The 20,685-nt window shown below is 37.2% G+C and overlaps 2 protein-coding genes across 2 annotated transcripts; both read right to left on the minus strand.

Annotated features, from left to right (window-relative positions):
• Nucleotides 1–17,831: 17,831 nt before the first annotated feature.
• On the minus strand, nucleotides 17,832–18,485 carry LOC110906725. The gene has a single exon (XM_022151819.1). The coding sequence runs from the start codon at nucleotides 18,483–18,485 to the stop codon at nucleotides 17,832–17,834; it is 654 nt and encodes a 217-aa protein (XP_022007511.1).
• Nucleotides 18,486–19,807: 1,322 nt separating this feature from the next.
• Nucleotides 19,808–20,464, minus strand: LOC110906724. The gene has a single exon (XM_022151818.1). It carries the CDS (start codon nucleotides 20,462–20,464, stop codon nucleotides 19,808–19,810), a length of 657 nt encoding a protein of 218 aa, XP_022007510.1.
• Between the last annotated feature and the right edge of the window lie 221 nt (nucleotides 20,465–20,685).

Genomic DNA, 20,685 nt, shown 5'->3' on the forward strand with positions numbered 1-20,685 from the left:
GGCTCTCGCGGCCCGTGTCCGCTCACAACCCTTCTTACGCGGCCCGCGAGCTAATCAAAGCTGGGCAAAAGTTTGGCAGTTCAGCGATTTTGGTCCCTGTGCTTTCTATACTTATCAAACAGCATGATATGTTGCTATTAGCCCACGAAATAGGCAGCCCAATGGGCTCATGACCCGTTATTAGGCCCAATTCAGTCCAAGCATGTTTCAGGTTTATACAAAATCAGTCCCTGAACAACTTTAGTTACTTATGAACTTCCAAAATTGACATTTTAGGCACATAACTTTCAATCTCGCGTGTTTCTTCATTGTAAGGTGTACAAGATGTTCATGGCCAACCTTCGGCACACCTGGGAGTTTGACTGAGCATTGCGAAGCTCTCGGTTCATTCGAAAGGCCTCTTAAAGGCGTAATTTCACATATTGACGCATTTAGTCCTTCTAACGCATAAAGTTGCGTGTAATTTCATTTATCGATATTAAAGCCTTCCATGGCCCATACGAGGCATTCCCGAGCGTATGCTCAAATATTATGACGCTCCAGATCGCATAAAAGGTCACTCAAAGGTGTATTTTCCGACATTGACGCTTTTGGTCCCTTAAATGCGTAAACTTGCGCATATCGTCATTTATTAGCATCAAAGCCCTATGTAGCTCATGTTAAGCGTTCTCGAGAGTATGGAAATACATCAAAATGCTTCGGGTTCGTTAAAAGGTCATTCAGAGGTGTAATTAAACATGTTGACGCTTTTAACCCCTCAAACTTACAAACTTGCCCGCAACTTCACTTATTGGCATAAAAGCCTTGCATAGCCAATATTAGGCATTCCCGAGAATATGACGAAACATAATGAAGCTCTCGGTTTGTTAAAAGGTCACTCAGAGGTAAGAATTAACATGTTGACACTTTTAACCCTTCGACACGCAAACTTTCACATATTTACGCAAACGGCTCCTCTCGTCCAACAAGTGGCTCATTTAAGAATACGGACACCGTATAAGGTCACTCAGAGGCCTACTTTAGGCATGTTGACACTTTCAGTCCTTTTTAAAATCAAGGTTTTTGATTTTGACGAAATTAGTCTCTCTTAGTCAACGTTTGACTTTATTAGGGTTCGTTACACGTGTCAACACGTCGTTGGACACGATTTTACGAGGTGTTACACAGCAGTTGGCAACAACATACACATTTGATTATCTTGAGGCTGATTGAACTGTGACAACGACCAACAGTAGATAAATAGGCATAGCATGAGAATTTAGACGTGTAACACCTCGTGAAATCACGACCAATATTATAAAGACACGTGTCATGGACTTTAAACGTGTAAAGAATTATTTATGAGGGACTGAAGTTGTCAAACAATGTAAATATGTGAATAAAAGGGATCCAATGTGTAAACATGCCATTCTTGTGCTTCTGATTGACCTCACACGACGTTCGTATTCTTTAACGAATAATTTATCGAACTTAGAAAGTCGTTTGTGCTCAAAATAAGGATCTTGTGAAACATAGGGGTTAAAAGTGTCAACATGTTGAAAGTAACCTCTGAGTGACCTTTTAACGATCCCAAAAACATTGTGATAATTTATTTTGATCCCAAGAATAACGGATACTAAATTCGTGGAGTTTCGACGCATTTAAATAATCAAAGTACTAATTGCAAGTAATAAGGGTTAAAAGCATCAACGTTGAAATTCAAGACTTTTCAGGTGATCGTATAACTAATCGGAAGCTTAACAGAGTTTGTTTATGACTTAGAGTCCTTAAAAGTCAAGTTTGGGGGTTAAAAATGCAACAAACACAAGTTAAAAACAAGTTTAGAAGGATCAGGGACCAAAATTGCAAAGCTGGCAAACTTGTTACCGGAGCCTGACCTCTACGCGGGCCGCGTAGACCCATGGCCAAACCTTATGTGGGCCGCCTAAAACTGCCAGGTGCAGAAAATGTTGACAGGTGCCTGTTCTAGCCAGTTCCACCGCCTTAGAGAGCTGGTTTTCGAATTCAGGGACTGCACCAATGGTATTTCATGCATAGGGGATACCTAGGATGATCAGGAATCAATTGTAGACTCATGTGGAGTGATCTTGTGAGTTTTATTTGGCTATATAAGCTTCTTGTTTGCTAGTTCAATGTGCTCACTTGCAAAAATCATTCTCAAACTCATCTCTGGAACTTCCTGGAGCTCAAGCTAGTTTCCTCAAGTTCCTAATTCGTGCTAAGACCCTTTGTAAGCATTCTTAGCCTTCCTAGTTCAAGTTTTATTAGCTTAATGACCAAAAGTCAAAGCCGTCGTAATTAAGCTTTGACTTAGTGATTAATCACTAATGGTCCAGTCATTTTTCAATTGAAAGTGGCTATGAGTTGGTAATTATGTGGGCAATAAACCCTTAATAGGGCACTCCTTGATTATCACTCTAACTTGGTCAATTGTCGGGTCAAACTTAATATTAAAAAGTCAACAGAAGCTATTTTTGCTAATAAATTCATAATTAGTAATGTAGAAGCTAGGGAACCTGTTTTAACACTAAAATAACTTGGTAAATAATGTAAGAACATGTCTAAGCATGTTCAACCCGACACTTCTGAGTTTAGGCTCGGTTCGGAATCGAAAGTCGCAAAAGAGACTTTTGCTTTGACTTTCAGTTCTGACCCGATTTAGCTTGTTTTAGATATGCCTTAAGGTTTTCTTAGGACCATATTATAAGTTAGTAAAACCCTCTAAGGTTATACCATGGTTCCTTAATTATCCGATTCATTTGCATGTTTCCGTTAATTGCTTAAATATTGACCATTATGCCATTTTAACATTAAAACGAGATTTTTGAAAATGTGAGAAGACAAAAACCTTTATTACTGATTTATAAACTTGTCCTAAAAATTTGACATCAGTTTGAGGTCTAAATTAGGAGTTACGCTCAATATCGTAATTTGAAAGCTTTTTATTAATTAAACGGCATATTTAGCATAAAGCCTATTTAAACCCGAATTTTGACACCAAACCTTTTACCCACTGATGTAATATAATATTTTGGGATTTTTGAAGATTTTTGTTAATTTTTTAAACTGATCATATCATGGGGTTCTTGTTTTGATTCGGTAATTGTCGGTTATACCCTTTTTGCTAATAAAATGGGTTTTACATAACATTTTGATACCAAACCTTTTGCTACTGATTTTATATGTTAAATAAAATATTTTAAGTCTTCTGGACTGATAAAAATCTCAGCTTTCCTTATATAACCTGAAAATCGCCTAAAACCGACTTTTTACGCGTTTTAAACGCATAGTATAGGTTAAAACTATTTTTAACACATAAGAATTATTACCTACTGATGTTTTTAGTAAATTTTCATACTTTAAGAGTAAGTAAAAGTTTTGAACTCAGATTTCCAGGTTTGACCTTTAAAGCTTATGTGAAATGACCAAAATGCCCCTACGGTGCATAGTTTGGTTATAAATAATAAATTTCACATATATGCAATACCCTACTGATATGACCTGCAAAAATAAATATTTTTATTGATCATTTAAGACCAGAACCTCAGATTAATATTTAGTCTCTTTTATAACCTTTAAAATGACCAAAATACCCCTACGGAGCTTAAATTGAGTTTAAATTCGTTTTGGGCATAATGGAAGGTATCCTACTGATATCACAACATATTTAAGGCATATTAACTTGTGAAACCTGTAGATGACTCATTTGGTTACCCGTTATGCATTTTTCGCGTTCGGTGCGGTTTATGTGACTAGTTTGCATAAATTGACCGAAACGGGTCAAACCTTATCATTTTTACCTCAAAATCCAGAATGTGTTTAGTTTACCCATATTATACAAGTCTTCAAACTTTTCGGGTCTAAATCACATTCTAATCCGGTCTTCGCTTAATCTTGCATTTTGAACCATAAACCTTTCTTTAAAACTAACCGGTCTAAGTTTAAACTTAAGTAAGACCCGTTAGAAATCTAATAGGTTATTAAAACCTTCGTTCCAGATTTAGGAGCCCAGTAAAAGATATTTGCACTTGCTGATTGTATACGGCTGAGATAAACTTGAATATTTTGCTTAGGTAAATACTTTTAACTTAATTTCCCTTATACGGACTTGGGGTACGGTATATAAAATACCGCTTGGTCGGGTATTGAATTTTTAATCATATGAAGGTTAAATCATTGAGATAACCCGTTTAATCTGTTTTGTTTGTTCTAAGCCTTTAGGGAGTTAATGACCATGTCTTGGATATCCTCGGCTCATTCATTGAAATGGCCACGACATAAGCACGGGTTGTAGGCATACACCTGCCGATGCGTATGTAAAATAATATGCCCGCTTGTTCGAGAATAACTCGCCGTGGGTTTATTTAAGTGGTGTGTTTATTAATCTTTAACCCGATATTCAGCCCGGGCTACTGAACATATAACGAACATGTAATTGTTTTACAAGTTTATTTTTAAATAATTATCCCAAGTTATAAAAGATTATTTGTACCTTGTGCATTTAAATCAATTTTCCTAAAACATTTTCAAAAGTGTCAGTTAATTGTATTTACCAGTGTAAACTGACGTATTTTCCAAAAAGGCTAAGTGCAGGTACTAGGCGGAATAGGATGGCTACTCTTGAGTGAATTAAATAAAGAGTTATGCAAGCTTTATCACTTTAAAATCTGTTGAACAATATTTTCTTTGTTTTGATCCGCCTGTGGATCCTTTACATTCTGTTTGTAATACTCATGTTACTTTTCATTCGGTTTGTAATATTATTACTTTTAGACTTCCGCTGTGCATTAAAATGTGATTATTAACTACGATGATATCAACTACGTCACGATACTCCCCACCGGTAATACGTGGAAATATCGGGGTGTGACAAGACGGGTATGTGCGTGTATTTATATCTAGACGAATGATTATGAGACTTTGAAAACGACACATTTTTATATGGTTAACGCATCACATATCGTGTCTTCAGCCTTAAACACCTAAGGCATCGCCACCACGCCCCGCAACGCGCGGCTATGGCTACAATCTAGTTAAATCTTAAAACAAAGCTATTATATCGTTAACAAATTATTTGAAATATAAATTTATAATTATATAATTGAGAAATCTCATGAAGAAGATAACGAAGCATGTGCTATGGATGCAGTATAACATGAGACCCAAAGGTCCCAAATGAATCCTATGAACATAAATAATCCTAGGTATTTTGTTTAAGAGAGCATCTAAATATATTTTTATATTAGATACAATTAAATATTAAATGGTAGTATGCATGTTACACAAGTTTTGCATAAATTACAAATTAATAGAAAAAAAAACTGTGAATGCACTTTAATTTCATAAATCGTCAAAATTCCCTTAAGGGTGTAAGAAGTGGTTAAACACTTTGAGTGGCAAACTAAAAAACCGACCAATCAGAGCGCGTCATGTCAATCAGTCAAAAGTGTTTAAACTTTGGTGAAAAGTGTTGGCAATGGTTTAGACACTTGGTGAAGTGGTAAACAATTAAAAAAAAGGAAAAATGTGTGATTGGTTGAGATAGGAATGGACCCCACCCACAATACCCTCCCTCTCTCTCCTTTCTCCCTCTTCCCGAATCGGTGTTCCCTCACCGATTTTCTACACCTTTTCGGCAAACTATTTTCGACAACATGTTGGCGGTGGGATGGTAAGCGGTGCCGGATGGGTTTACCGCCCCCACTCCGGACACCCTAAAATTCCTTTAGAAAGTAAACTTAGTTGACTTTTTATTTCTGTCATAGAAGCAAATTTTACTCTTTTATGTAGAGTTCGTATAGAATATCAAACGAGAAAAATAAAAATGAAAAATCGTTATTTTTCCAATTGTACAAGCTATTGGTTTAAACATATTCTAAAAATTCGTAAAAGAAAAAAAACTGATTTACTTTCGATAGTAGTTTTAATTTTTTAATGATTCCCGAAAACAAAACTGATTTTCTTAATTAAATTGGAGTTGCTATACTTTTGTCCATATTAGTTTTTCTGACTTTTATGACTTTAGTGACAAAATTCTGTTAGGCGTAAATGTATTGTGACAAGCAGGATTCCCGTATGATGTGGCGGAAGCGACACATCGTATTGATACTCGTTTTTTATAGTTTTTTTATTCATATAATAGTTACTGTAGCATCATTGTAATAAATATACAGTAAAAGCGAAATAACCGGTTAATCCATTTCATTGTGTTGTACATGGTTCGGTCGGTCCGGTTATTATCCTCAACCGAAGCCGAAACCAAAGTCATCAGTAAGTCAATTTTATTAGTCAATCGGTTTTTGGTTAATCACTTCGGTTTACTCGGTTAGATTGACGGTTTTGGTTTGGTTCATTTAGTTTTAGCTAATAGTACTTGGACTAAAATTTTTGCTTAGAAATATACGAAATTGAGGTATAAATACATGAAATGAAAGTATAAATATAGGAAACGGAGATATAAAACATAAAATATATGAACCGTAGGTATAAAAACAAGAAATATATGAAAATATGAATGATTCGGTTCGGTTCAGCTAATTTTGGTTAAACGAGAGTACATAAAATTGATAAACGGTTTTTGGTTAATTCGGTTTCAGTTAATTTAGTTTTTGGTTGATTTCGATTCAGTTTCGTCTATTTTCGATTTGGTTTAGGTTAACGATTTAGTTATTGCTCACCGATAACCGGTTTTGGTTCATATCCGATGAGAGCGCCTGCGATTCGGTGGGAAACACATACATTGCCATGGTGAGCTTTGTTCGGCTCGTTAGATCATTATCCTAAACCGAAATCGAGGTCATTGATTAATCTATTTTATTAACCAATCCGTTCTTAGTTCATCTGTTTGGTTTATTCAGTTAGATTGATGGTTTTTGGTTTAATTCATTTAATTTCGGTTAATAGCCAAAACCAAACTTGAGCTAAAACTTTTAATTAGAATTACATGAAATTTATGTATAAATACATGAAATGTAGGTATAAATACATAAAATAAACGTATAGATATGAAATACATGATTTGAAGGTATAAAAGATTAAAAGCTAGAAATATAGGAAAATATGAATGGTTCGATTTGGTTTATTCGGGTTTTTGTTAATAAGTTTTTAGTTAATTTAATTTTTGGTTGATATCGATTTGATTTCAGTTAACGATTCAGTTATTATTCACCTTTAGCCACTGTTAATCATGTAACATATCAATTTTTTAATTAACAAATACTGCAATACTATACTTATAAAATACTTGTTTATATGGTGTAATTTAAAAAAAAATATTAGCGTACCAAAAAGTTATGACCGTGTAAAAATTGTAGGGGCGAGTTAGTTTTTTTATAAGGGGATAAAGTGTAACTTATAACTAATTATTTATAATTTTGTTAAAGGTGGGGGATTAAGGTTTAATATAAATGGGAGGATTAAAATTACTTCACATTTTGTAGCTATTAAATATTCTGGGATAACGACTAAAGTATGTTGGGTTTTAATCACGTGTACACTAAGGCTTCATTTACTTGTACTTTTTGATTCACACGTTAATATTGAGCAAAACAACTATCGAAACGTCGATAAAAAATGAACAGGTTGTCACGGTACTTTTGGATTTTTTTTAAACATTATAGTTTATAAGATTTGGCAAGAATACGTAAAAGAGTTATAAGTTTGTTGTGGAAGGAAAAAAGTGTAAGTAATTACCCACAATTATGTTAAAACTTAGGGATTTAAGTGTAATAAGACGAAGGACTAAAATATAATTATTATTTAAAAGACCAATTTATCCTCATTTTAGGGGTGTATTTATAAATTAAGAGGAATTTTTTTTATTATTTTTTTGGTATCTTAAAATACTCAACTCTCGTGCATTATAGTATAGTATAGATATTCTCTTCCTTTATCCCCACTTGTGGCCTAGTGGTAGGAGGTTTGGATTTTTCAATGTAGACTCAAGTTCAATTCCCATTTATGTCATATTGGGTGGATATAGGCAATGGAGGATTTATATTATGTCTTGTGTGAGGTTGTCAATTCGATTCCCGAACCCAACCGGGTTTTCATCCCAGTGTGTGTTACGCCAGAGAATTCTGCTCTTGTGGTGGCACAACGACTATTAAGTGACAGCCGGTGGTATGCTTTCCCGAGAGAACGCCCAAAAAATCCAAACTTTGAAGCCAACGTGGGCCCGGTTAAGACAACATAATCTGGGCAAAGTGGGGCAATACGGGGCTCTCCGATTTGAAGATTATGGTAACCTTATATATGCAGTTCACCGTTAAAAAAAAGTATCCTCTTTCTTAAAAAATATAAGTTATTTTTTATATTAAAGATAAATTATTTCACAATAAAAACTATAAGTAAAATTACTAGGAAATAAAAAGTTGTTGGGAAAATGGGACACTACTTTTGCCAGCTTACAAAATTCCATTCCAATTCCAAATCTATTACAAAACTCATGTTTATTCTCAAAACAACATGTACATTTGCAGATAATGCCAATTTTAATAACTCAGATTGATTAAATAATTTTTTTTTTTTTACAATAAGTCATTTTTAAGACTTCAAATGATTAACTTAGGCTATAGGGTGTGGGGATCATGGTTGGGACATGATTCGTCATCTAGGAACTAGAAATATGAATGTAAGGCTACACCACCCCCTTGTTTGATCAACCATGGGTTGCATGGATTAAACCATGGCAACCATGGTCATCCTTTCCATTTTTCAACAAATCATTTCTTTTTTTCTTTAGACAAAGATAAATTAAAATAAATAAGGGGCTAGTGGTTTGAGTCATAACCACACCCTTAGGATAGTGGTTTTGGATGGTGAATTAGACTTGGGTTACATGACACTAAGGTGGAGGGTCATGGTGGTCATGAATGTCATGACCACACCCTATAGCCTTACATAAATATTTTACAACTTATTAACTATAAAACAATTTTTCTTATAGTAATCTCACAGTCACACCCCCCCCCCCCCCTATTGTACTAAGTCTGCAAGGTGAAAGATATGTTGGGTGATTTAACATAGTAACTATGGAAATCAAGAAGTGAAATAGAATTCAATCGCAATAATATTTCAGCCATGAGAACAGTGAAGAAAATCAAAGGAAATTTGTTTTTATGGTAAAAAAAGGTCAAAATTTCAAGAGTTGAATTGAGATAGATGATGCCGGTTTAATATAAGAGATTGTATAATCGTTTTTTTTTTAACTTTATTCTATATTGTTTCGGGTTTTACAGCCTTTGTTGGCTCTTGTTCTATACATCATAAGGGGGGATGGGGCACCCTCACGGATACCCTCCTTGGGTTTGAGGCCGTGCCACAACACCGCCGCCACCCACAAGGGTAGGCTTGGCGGGTTGATTGAACGAGTAGAAGAACCCGTGCCCTTGGTGTTGTTTGCAAGGTCGTATATGACCGTCACATGTTTTCAGCATTGCTATTAAAAATAATCAAATTCAAAAAATAAATTTACTCCCTCTAGTTTAACTTATTCTATTTTGATCCAAGCAATTTCACTATTTTACTACACAAAACTCTCTCAATTTTTAATTTATTTTTCTCTACAAAAATTTATCTCAAATGGCAAGGATACCATGGACTGAAGAAGAAGAGATTACTTTGATTACATCTTAGCTCTCAGCCCTTCATGAAGAAGTGCCTCCTGGTAGAACAACTTCGTTCTGGGACAGGATTTTTCAACAGTTTTGTATTCATACGGGCGAGAGCAACCAAAACAAGGATGAACCTTATTCATGTTTCATGGATATCTGTGGGAAAAGTGCAAGATTTGATGTGCTCTTCAACAATGTGGAAAATGCCAACGGTGAGCTCACGGAAGATGACGTGATTCAAGTGGCCCTTGTCGACTACAAACATATGTACGGCCATGACTTTAAACACGTTTTGTCGTGGCAAATAATAAGGATGTCTGTTTGATTATGTATTGTTAGTTTATTTATGTTTAGGTTTAATGTTTAATTTGAATTATGTAATAGTTAAGTTTTAGGGTAAATTACACTTTTCGTCCTTTATGTTTGCATTGGATTGTAGTGGATAGCCTTTAACTTCAATAATTACACTCATAGTCCTTTATTTGGAAAACTCACTACACCCTACGTCCTTTAGCACTAACCTAATTAAAATTTTAAGTTAAATTAGACATGTGCCTTGCACATGAGGGCAAGTTGGTAATTTTAGTCAACCAAACAAACAAGCTTCACCACTGCCACTCCAGCCACCACCATGACGACCACCTAAACGCCTCACTACCACCACCACTCTAGCCACCACCTAAACGCCTCATAACCCATCTCTCTTCCTCCCAAAGACCACCAACCCACAATAAATCAAACAATCAATGAACAACAACAAATCAAGCAGGAAAAAAGAAACTGACAAGCTAGCAAATCAAATAGAAAAAAAAAACTTACAAGCTTGCTGTACACAAATATAGAAAATTATAAACTACAAATCCACTGAAACAAGCCCAAATCACAGACTTTAATAAGAAAACCCCCTTTATTTGAACTTGTGTAGACCAAACACTACAAAAACTGGTTCAAACATTTACACAAACACATAATGTGCATAACAAAACATACCGAAAACCATCAGAACAACAGAAGTACCAAAGATCAGTCGAAACCCACGAGCCATTCTACTGAAAACTCCAATTGCAAGACTCATTTGTTTAACTGTTCAAAAAGACTACACAAAGTGAACTTCGAGAAAGACTATGTAACGTCTCTGTCGAGACCCTCTACGATGGATAAATTCGTACTTAACTCCCTTGATCGAGACGAAAATCTCCGTCGTCGAGACCCTCTACAATGGTGTAATTGACGCGGATTCCGAGACCAGATCTGAAGGTGGAGGCGGCGTACTAGGGCTTCGTTACCGGTAGTGGTAATGGCGGTGGTGGTTGCATAGAGGTGGGGGTGGGGGTGGGGGTGGTGGCTTCGTCACTAGGGCTTCGTCACCGGCAGATCAGGATGGAGGTGGGGGTTGGGGTGTGGCGATCTGTATGGAGGCGGTGGTATACTGTGCCGGATTTGGATGAAGACATGTGGTGTATCTTGGATGGGGGTGGTGATGTGTGGCAGATATGAGTTGCAGACAATACAGAGAGATGAGAGAACTTTTATATAGAGAGAAGAGAGAGGGGGCATATAGATTAAAGACCAAAATATATTTATTGTAAAAATGTAGTAAAAATACGAATTTACCCTCATGTGCAAGACACATGTCTAATTTAACTGAAAATTTTAATCAAGTTAATGATAAAGGACATAGGGTGTAATGAGTTTTCCAAATAAAGGACTGTGACTATAATTATTGAAGTTAAAGGTTATCCACTTCAATCCAATGCAAATATAAAGGACGAAAAGTGTAATTTACCCTAAGTTTTATGTTGAGTTATGTAATGCTTATTTTACTTTATTTAAATTAAGAAAAAAAGGTTTACGATAATGGTAGGGCGTCGTCAGTGTTTTATGATGTAAGAGTAGTTTGGTTAGAATTTGACATGATGGAATATAGTTGGTTGGGGCAAGTGTACTAACCTCGAGTACCCTTCCCCTAAAACCCGAATATGTAAAAGGTGTTTAACATCTAAGGGGCTGTTTGACAACTTCTGAATGGTTAAATGTTGAACCATTAAGTGCTGAACCTAAGAGGTCTGAAGGATTAACCATTAAGGGTCTATTAAGAACTAAACAAACAACCCCTAAATCCTCCTAAATAATTCTATATAAAAAATAATACTATAATAGTATAGTTTTTGAATACTAATTAACTAGGATATAAACCCGTGTATTACACGGGTTGAATAAATTAATTTTATATACCAAATAATAAAACAATGTGTCTTTAAAATCTCATTTATTACACGGGTTAAATAAATGTAATTTTGTATGTTAAATAATAAAAAGTTATATCTATAAGAACCATATTGTACGGATTGAATAAATGTAATTTTATATACCAAATAATAAAAAAAGTTATATCTTTAAAACCATGTATATTACAAGGGTTGAATAAATGTAATATTGTTTACCAAATAATAAAAAAAGTTATATCTTTAAAAACCCTCGTGTATTACGCGGCTTGAATAAATATGATTTTATATACCAAATAATAAGAAAATTATATTTAAAAACACTAATGGATGTACTCGGTACGCGATAGATATGATGATTGCGGAGATGATTATTGAAAAGAAGATATAGTGGTCAAACATGTTATTCAAAAAGTAAATAAGCAGCCATTTTAGTGTTAAAATATAAATTATATTTAAAAAACCCGTAATAAATCTAATTTTATATATAAAGTAATATTAATATTATAAATGAGAAGTATACATTAAATTTAAACCAAATAATAATTATATTATAAATGAGAAGTATACATTCAATTTAAACCAAATAATAATTATCTATAGTTAAGTAGAAAAGATTAAACAAAATGATATTTAGTAGGAGAGTTATCTTTTTTTTTTGAACAGTCAGATTCTATGATTAATAAAACAGGGCCAGCATATGCTGTGAAAACCCAAAAGTACAGTACAAAAGCATAACAAAAATCAAAACAAAGACACCCACCGACTACGCCACTATTTCAGTATGTCTCGCATGTTAAAATCCACCCATCTCTCCCACACTGTCTTGAAACTTCGATCTACTTTTTAACCAAATGAAACTATCTGCCATTATAGATTCAACTATGTTGTTTCCAGATCGGTTGTTACCTTCAAACTCTTTTTCATTCCGAGCCTTCCATATGTTCCACATGGTAGTTTAAAACACTGCATTGATGACTCTCTTCCACTCCTTTGATCCTGGAAGATCGTTAACATACTCTAAGATATCCCTACATTCATGGAATTCGGCTGATGTTGGTAGCTTTAGCCAAACAACTATGTTTCTCCATATTGATTTTGATAAACTGCAGCCGCAAATAACGTGATCGGCGGTTTCCGCATATGCCTCACAACTTGAGCACAAGTGGTTGTTAATTGGGATCCTTCGCTTGATTAGCTCATTCTTTACCGGAATCCTCTTGATCGATGCTCTCCACGTAAAAGAATTTACTTTCGGCCGTACCCACTTGTTCCAATATTTCCATTCCTCCTCCAATCCAACTCTATCCTGTCTTGCTATTTGATTTCTAATGGTCACGAGTGTGAACTCTCCTTTATTGCTAGTCTTCCACTTCCACTTATCTTCTCCTAATTTAAACTTCACCTTATTGAGTTGATGTAGCATGACTGTCCATTGTGCCCATTCCGCATCTGAGTTTGGCGGTCTTGCCCAACATAGGTTCCATTGGTTCTCGTTCTCCAACTTCATAACGCAATCAACCACTTTTGCTTGTTTGTTTCTAGCAATCTTGAACAATTCTGGAAATATTTCTTTGAAAATTTTGCCATCGCACCAGTTGTCGCTCCAAAACTTCACTGTGTTCCCTATGCCTACTTCCGCTGTAATCTCGTCTAGAGCCGATATCCCAAGTTGTCACACCCCCAAAATCCACACGCGGAGTACCACCGCTTGGGAGCGTGACGTGACCAGGATCAAGCCATCAATCATATCAAACATAGTATTCAATAATAATAAAAGTCAATAAAGTAGTTTATCATGACATGATTGATGTTTCAAAACCAAGCATTGTTTAAGTAGCGGAAGCATTATTGTAAACCCAAGTTAAAATACTGAAATGTCATAAGAGTCTAACAAAGTAATACGATCCTTGTCCACAACGACCGGCTCCTCTTTGTGCAAGCTCCATGTACCTAACGATCTGCAAGGCATGTAACAGAATGATCAACAAACTAGTTGAGCGAGTTCACAGTAAGTAAATGCGTAACAGTAAGTAACGGGTGGGTCTACTGGGCCGATAGTAAGTTATACAGGTGGGGGCTTCCCATGTTATGTGACCACTAGACTATTCGTATCAACTACTCGTATCATCCCTGTTCTTATTCCGAGAACAGTAGCGCGTATGGGGTGTACGTAGGTTTTACGCACGTATCCTTCACAACCGAGGATAGGAGACGCGGGGGTGTACGTGGGTTTCACGTACGTATCCTTTGTACCGAGGATAGAAGTAAGTAATGCGTACACGTAGGTTTTACGTGCGTGCCTGACATCCGAGGCAGTAATTGGCATATGACCACGTAGGTGTTATCCTAACCTACGGAACCGTCCTGACATCCGAGGATCATGGTAGGTGATAGTCTAGGAAAAGCATATGTACGTTCTTAATCAATGGTAACCTTTATCCCATTCCCACGACCCGGGAATCCCATGCCTTAGTAGGAGTGTGAACTCACCTGGGTTTGCTCGGCAGACAATAAAATGCTCAAGTATACAGTAAGAGATCAACCACGTCCTATCATGGTTACTTATGCAAGTTAGGTTCGAATAAAGCACGTGGGTTTCTAACATGTATTGATCATGGCAATTCACACATATTTCATAGCAGTCCAATAACAATCAGTTAAACAGAATCCAAGTGTTCGGCCCAAACAGATAAGCAGTCCAATAACATAACAGTCATAAGATTGGGCCCGTGACAGTGTAGGCCCAATATAGTGTACGTGTAGCTAGTCTCGAGTCGCAACCGGGATTACGAGTCACAGCAGGAGATTACGAGTCGCAACAGGAGATTGCGAGTCGCAACAGCTGGTTACGAGTCGTAATAGGTGGTCTCGGTTCGTCATGGTCCGGTTACGAGTCGCAACGGGACTCGCAACCATGGTCTCGGCTTGTGCTGTTGTGGTCTCGAGTCGTGATTGGTGATACCGAGTCGCAACCGTGTGTGTGTAACAGCTCATAACAGTTTCCTTATTTCATTTAACAAAATCCCGTAATTCCAGCAAACAGATTTGGCAGTTTCAATAACCGATCAATCATGGCAATTATCAAATCAATTACCAACATTTATCAATTTCATAACATGTTCATATGATCAACTCGTGTAATCAACATCAAGAACAGCCGATTTCTAATAATCAAACATGTAAACAACTAACTTATAGGCTAGCATGCAATCTAAAACATCACAGCCGGTTACAAGCACATGCAATTCAACCAATTTAACACTAAGAACATTGACTAATCAGCAACATATGATCCGGTTCCGTTCTAGCATATCAACATATATCACCAAAAGTAATTTTATGTAGATTCTGTTTGGTTTACTAGCATGAACCCTAATCGGTTATGTAACACATTCCTAGATCATGAAATCCGATAGATAATCACATCATCGCAAAACCATACATATCAAGCATGAAATCAACAAATACCACACTAACCGAGATGATGAAAGTTGTGAATGACAAAAGCTTCGAGAGGGAATAATGCCTTCAGTTCCGAGACAGAGGAAAAGAGTTTGGTGTGTGAGTTCTTGGTTGCCAAAAGTGAGAAAAACTAAAACCCTAAGATGTGTGTATGTACATATACGTGTGAGGTGAGGGTGGGCCGAGACCTCACTTGGGCCGTCTTGTGATCTCGAGTCCATTACATGGACCGAGTGGGTTTGCAAACAATAGTAAAACCCAGTTGATTTATGGATCGGGTGTAGTGTTGTGTGGTCCAATAACGCAACATTTTAAACATTTAACCGTAACATGTAACATTCATTCAATCAAATAAGGTTCACATAAACACGTATCGTTACACAGAGCAAGTCTAAAGTTCGAGTTGTCACACAAGTCTTCGAAGTTCTTTACCTGCGGCCACTATATCTTTCCATAAACTTGCAAATTTGTTGCTAATCGGGATTATTTTATAACTTCTATTGTTCTCATGAGTTGCTTTTATCAGTTTCGCCCACAGCTCCTCCGGTTTCGTTTTGTATTTCCACCACCACTTTATCATTAGAGGAAGTTTGTACTTCTCAAATCTCCTAGCCCAAATCCGCTTGTTGTCTCGAACTTATAGTTTCCCCCAAGCTATCCATCGTATTTTGTATTTTCCAGCTTTCCTACCCCATATAAAATCCCTGTGGATCTTGTCTAAAGCTTTTATTACCTTTTTGGTGCCAGATACATAGAGAAAAAATAATTCAGGATGGCCCCTATCACTGCCTTTGCTAAAACCATCCTTCCAGCAAACGATAGACAATTCGCTTTCCATGCCGATAGCCTGTTGTTGAATTTATCCAATACCGCCTTCCAATACTTCTCTCTTTTCATATTTGCACCAATCGTTAGGCCAAGGAATTTAAACGGCATTGATCCCATCATGCATTTTAGACTTCCTGCCATTCTTTCAATCTCTGCGGCTTCCACTCCTATTCCGTACAAGCTTAACTTATTCAAATTAACTTTTAAGCCTGAAACCAATGAAAAACATCTTAATATCCGATTAAGATTTAATATGTTTGTTTCGGACCATTCCCCCATGAATATCACATCATCTTCATAATATAAATGTGTAATGCACTGGCCCTCGTTTGGGGTGTTGATGCCTTTGAATACATCTCTCTTTACCGCCCTCTTCATGATTACATCTAATGCCCCCATTGCAAGGATGAATAGGAACGGCGATAGCGGATCTCCTTGCCTTAGCCCACGTTGTAAATTAAATTCTGACGTAGGCGACCCACTGACAAGAACCAATGCCCAACTTGACTTCAAGCATGCACCAACCCATTTCGTCCACCGACTTGGGAATCCCATTGCTTTTAAATTTGATAGGAGAAATTTCTAATTCACCGAGTTGATGCCTTCTCAAAGTCTACTTTGAAGATAAACATCTTCTTCTTGCTTTTCTTTGCCCCACGAAATGACTTCACTTGTTATTAGTGGTCCATCGAATATAGATCTTCCTTCTATGAATGTCGTTTGTACCGGAGCCACGATACTAGGAATTACCTTTTTGAGTCTGATAGCTAAGACTTTAGCAATGATTTTGTATATCACTCCAATCAAAGAGATTAGCCTGAATTCCTCTACTGACATCGGATCTCTTACTTCAGGAATTAACGCAATAAACGATGCGTTACATCGTCGTTCAATGAATGCTCTCTCATAGAAGTCGTTTAAGACACTTCCAATTTTATGTACAAGTTGATCCCAGAATCTTTTAATGAACTTAAAAGTAAATCCGTCAGGACCCGGGGCCCTATTACTGCCACACACCCATACTACCTTCTTTATTTCTTCTTTTGTGAACCGTTCGGTTAGAGTCGTCGCTTGTTCCTTTGAGATCTGTTTAAACCCTCTACCGTCTAGGGAAGGCCTGTGTTTAATTGGCTCTGAGAATCTGACCATAAATCTTGTTTTAACTTCCTCCTTTATTGCCTTCGGGTCCGTTACCATAATGCCGTTAACCATCATAGTGCTAATGTGATTCCTTGCTTTCCTGCAATTTATAAGTCAATGGAAGAAGTTAGAATTCTCATCCCCTAATTTGCCCACTTGAGTTTTGCTTTCTGTTACAAGTCCTTTAATTTCTTCCTTTCTTAATTCTTTATTTTCCATTTTCCAATTACTCTACTTTCCTTTTCCGTTTCCGTAAGTCTCCGTGTCTCCACCGTCTTTTCTATCCTTTCCACCTCTTTAGTTTCATCTTGGACTTCCTGTTCCTCATGTGTTTTCGCTGACCTCCTCCGTTCTTTTATTCCAATTTTAAGATTCTTTAATATGTTTGCCAACTCTTTCATACCATTACCCCCGTTCATTGACTCCTCCATGACTTTCTTTATCACTTCACCTATACCCTCTTCTTCCATCTAGCTATTAAAGAATCTGAACGGGATTAGTCCAAAATCAGCACTCTTACAAGATAGTAGGAGTGGGCTATGGTCCGAAACATGTTTTGTTAATGCTTCAAACTAGCCGTAGGCCACTTGTTCATAAAACCGTCACACACGAGAATCCTATCTATTTTACTAAGGCTTGATCCATCATCTAACATGTATGTGAATTTATATCCACCCATCTGGTATTCAACTAAACTTGCTTCGGCTATGAAATTGTTGAAGATCACTACACCTTGGTTGTCAAATTTTGAGTTCATCCTCTCTTGTTCCTCTCTAACTTCATTAAAATCGCCTGCCATGATCCATACTCCTTCACTTGATGATTCTTTAATTGACTTTAACTCTTCCCACAACGATCGTCTTCTCATAACCTCACACGGAGCATATACATTGACAATGTTAATGTACGTATTACTACCGGCCAAAGTCCCGCTAGTTAGTAAGAACGAATCATGTTTGACTATTCTTTGTTTTGAGAACATCACTGGATCCCAGACCGAAATCAAACCCACTGACCTTCCTCTAGCATCCACTGATTCCCATTCCATATCCGTTTTTCCCCAGTATCTTCCGACCGTTATTGGGTCAACATTAGAGACTTGAACTTCTTGTATGCACAAAAACGAAATTTTATTTTCCTTAACTAAATTACTTATCCACTTTGGCTTCTCCACTCCCCCAATTCCTCTTATATTTACCGCCAAATAATTCATGGTCCACTATTAGACTCCAATTCCTCCCTCACCGCTCTTAACACATCATGTCTGCTTTTTGAAACCCTTATCCCAATCTTCTTACCTATCGCTATCGTGGCCTCTGTCTCCTCATGCATGTCCGTAGTTGGTTCTTTATTTAAATCAAAGGTTACGTTTATTGTATCTAGAAAATCATCATTCATTGCCTGCCCAACAGCTAATGCACCCCCCTCGGTTCTAATTTATTTACTGAGCTTCCTTTTCTGGTAAACGTGAATGATGTGCACCCTTTTTTCCTTTTATACACAGCCTGATTTTTACACCAAATTATTTCATTTAAATTGAATGGATATCATCCAGCCCATCTTCATTCCCCGTGTTACTAGAATTGGGCCTATTTCCTTTAATCAGCCCATCACTACCTGTTTCAGGCTCACTTCCTGCATCAACATTATTTTCCTTAGATCCGGACTGAAAAGTAAATGCTCTATTATCCCCAACTGTACTTGCATTAAAATCAAATCCTTCATTTTGTCTCGTGCTTTGTGTTTCTTGCAGCGTTTCTCTTCCCAAACATTTTGCGAATATTTCCCTCCAGATCCCACAAAATTCAGTTGCGTTTCCTCATTTCTCGTTATCCCCACCTGTCGTGTTACCTTCCTGTCCGTTCGTCTTTCCTGATTTGTCTACACCAGTTGTCGGAGCTTCATTCTTGCCACTGCTGTTATGTGGTTGCACCTCTATGACCTCATCTACTTCTTCATTGTCAACCTGTGTCGGTATTTGTTCTTCCTCCTCCTCCTCGTTTGCTGAAGAAATGTCATCCGGGGTGTTAATGAAAATAGTGTCATCTTCAACAAACTTTGGTGCCCAGTTGCCTGACACCTCCGATAACCAACACTTGAACACGGAAGATTTATGCCTCATTACGATCTCAGTGTTGATAACTTGCCCTGTTTTAACTATTGAACCAAGATGGGCACTTGTCAGATTACTATCTTCTATACTTACATCAGCGTCTTTGATCACTCTACCCAGTCTCTCCCCGACCCTGTTGAATGTATCCTTATTCCTTAGACTAATCAGGATCCCACATACTCTAACCCATGCCAGTCTCTCATACCAGTTCTTATCATTCTTCCATTTTTTAATATCTGTGAAGTGTTCCTCACACTTTTGCCTATAATCTATCAGGATTTCCTCGGTAACCATTTGCGATCCCAGCGTAACCAGAATCCTCATGCCACCTGCATATCTTGCCTCCATTGTATGTGAACATACCTTACTAAGTATAATTTTTGACCTGCATAGTGCTTCCATAGATTTCGCCTCCATGCTTATCATTCTCTTGCTCCATTCTTCTGTATTTTCTTCGTAGTTATTCGGCAGAACCAACATTTCCCCCATGTTTTCTCCCTGTTTCCTCTCAACGCATCCAAGTATGACTTTCTTCCTCCTACCCTGCCTTGAGCTCCATCTTGTATACTTCCTTCCTCCTGTCTTCTTGTTAGCTCATTTTCTGGTTTTAGTACTGTTTTGTTCACCGGCCATTTAGTCCATGTCCCTTCTTTCCGACTCTTGACTCCTCTGGTTTCCTTCTCTTCCTCCCTCTCAGATTTTGATACATTTGCTTTAACCTTTCTATCTCCAATCCAAATATTGTTTAGGGCTTGGACTAGTTTGACAAGGTCCCGATACTTGTTAAACCTTACAAACGCAAATCTCTTCCCTTTTAAATCTCTTTTGAACGGTAGAAAAACGTCGGTGATATTACCATAACGCCTGCATTCCAGCCATATCTCTTTCCTGGACACACCTTCGGGCAAGTTTGCTAGAAGGATTGTAGTGCTAGGCTCTTCATCAATCTCCCCTGCTCCTTTCTTTTTTCTCACCTTTTCCCATTCTTCATCTTCCTTTGTTTTGTCTCTGACTTCCGGCGGCTTCTCTTTGATATTCCACCGTCGTGTCTCTTGCCCTCCCCTACCTCTCCTCTCCATAGTTATGAAGAACTACCCCAAGAAAACTCAATCCAAGTGGCGAATGGAATCAAGGAAAGATCAGAGTGAAAGGTAAATTCAGAGCCACAAACAATATGTGATTCAAGTCAAACCTCGCAATCTATCCCGATATCCACCTCTTCGTCGAGCCACCAGCGATTCGTTTCCGGCTCACTCAGATTCTGTGGTGATGAGACCAGTCCCGACGGCGAATGGGAGAT

Source organism: Helianthus annuus, chromosome 4, assembly GCF_002127325.2.
Source record: "Helianthus annuus cultivar XRQ/B chromosome 4, HanXRQr2.0-SUNRISE, whole genome shotgun sequence".
In the NCBI taxonomy this organism is placed as follows: Eukaryota; Viridiplantae; Streptophyta; class Magnoliopsida; order Asterales; family Asteraceae; genus Helianthus; species Helianthus annuus.

Excerpts from the sequence above, each read along its gene's own strand:
- LOC110906725 (XM_022151819.1), bottom strand. The coding sequence starts at position 18,485 with ATGAATTATTTGGCGGTAAATATAAGAGGAATTGGGGGAGTGGAGAAG.
- LOC110906724 (XM_022151818.1), bottom strand. The coding sequence starts at position 20,464 with ATGGAGAGGAGAGGTAGGGGAGGGCAAGAGACACGACGGTGGAATATC.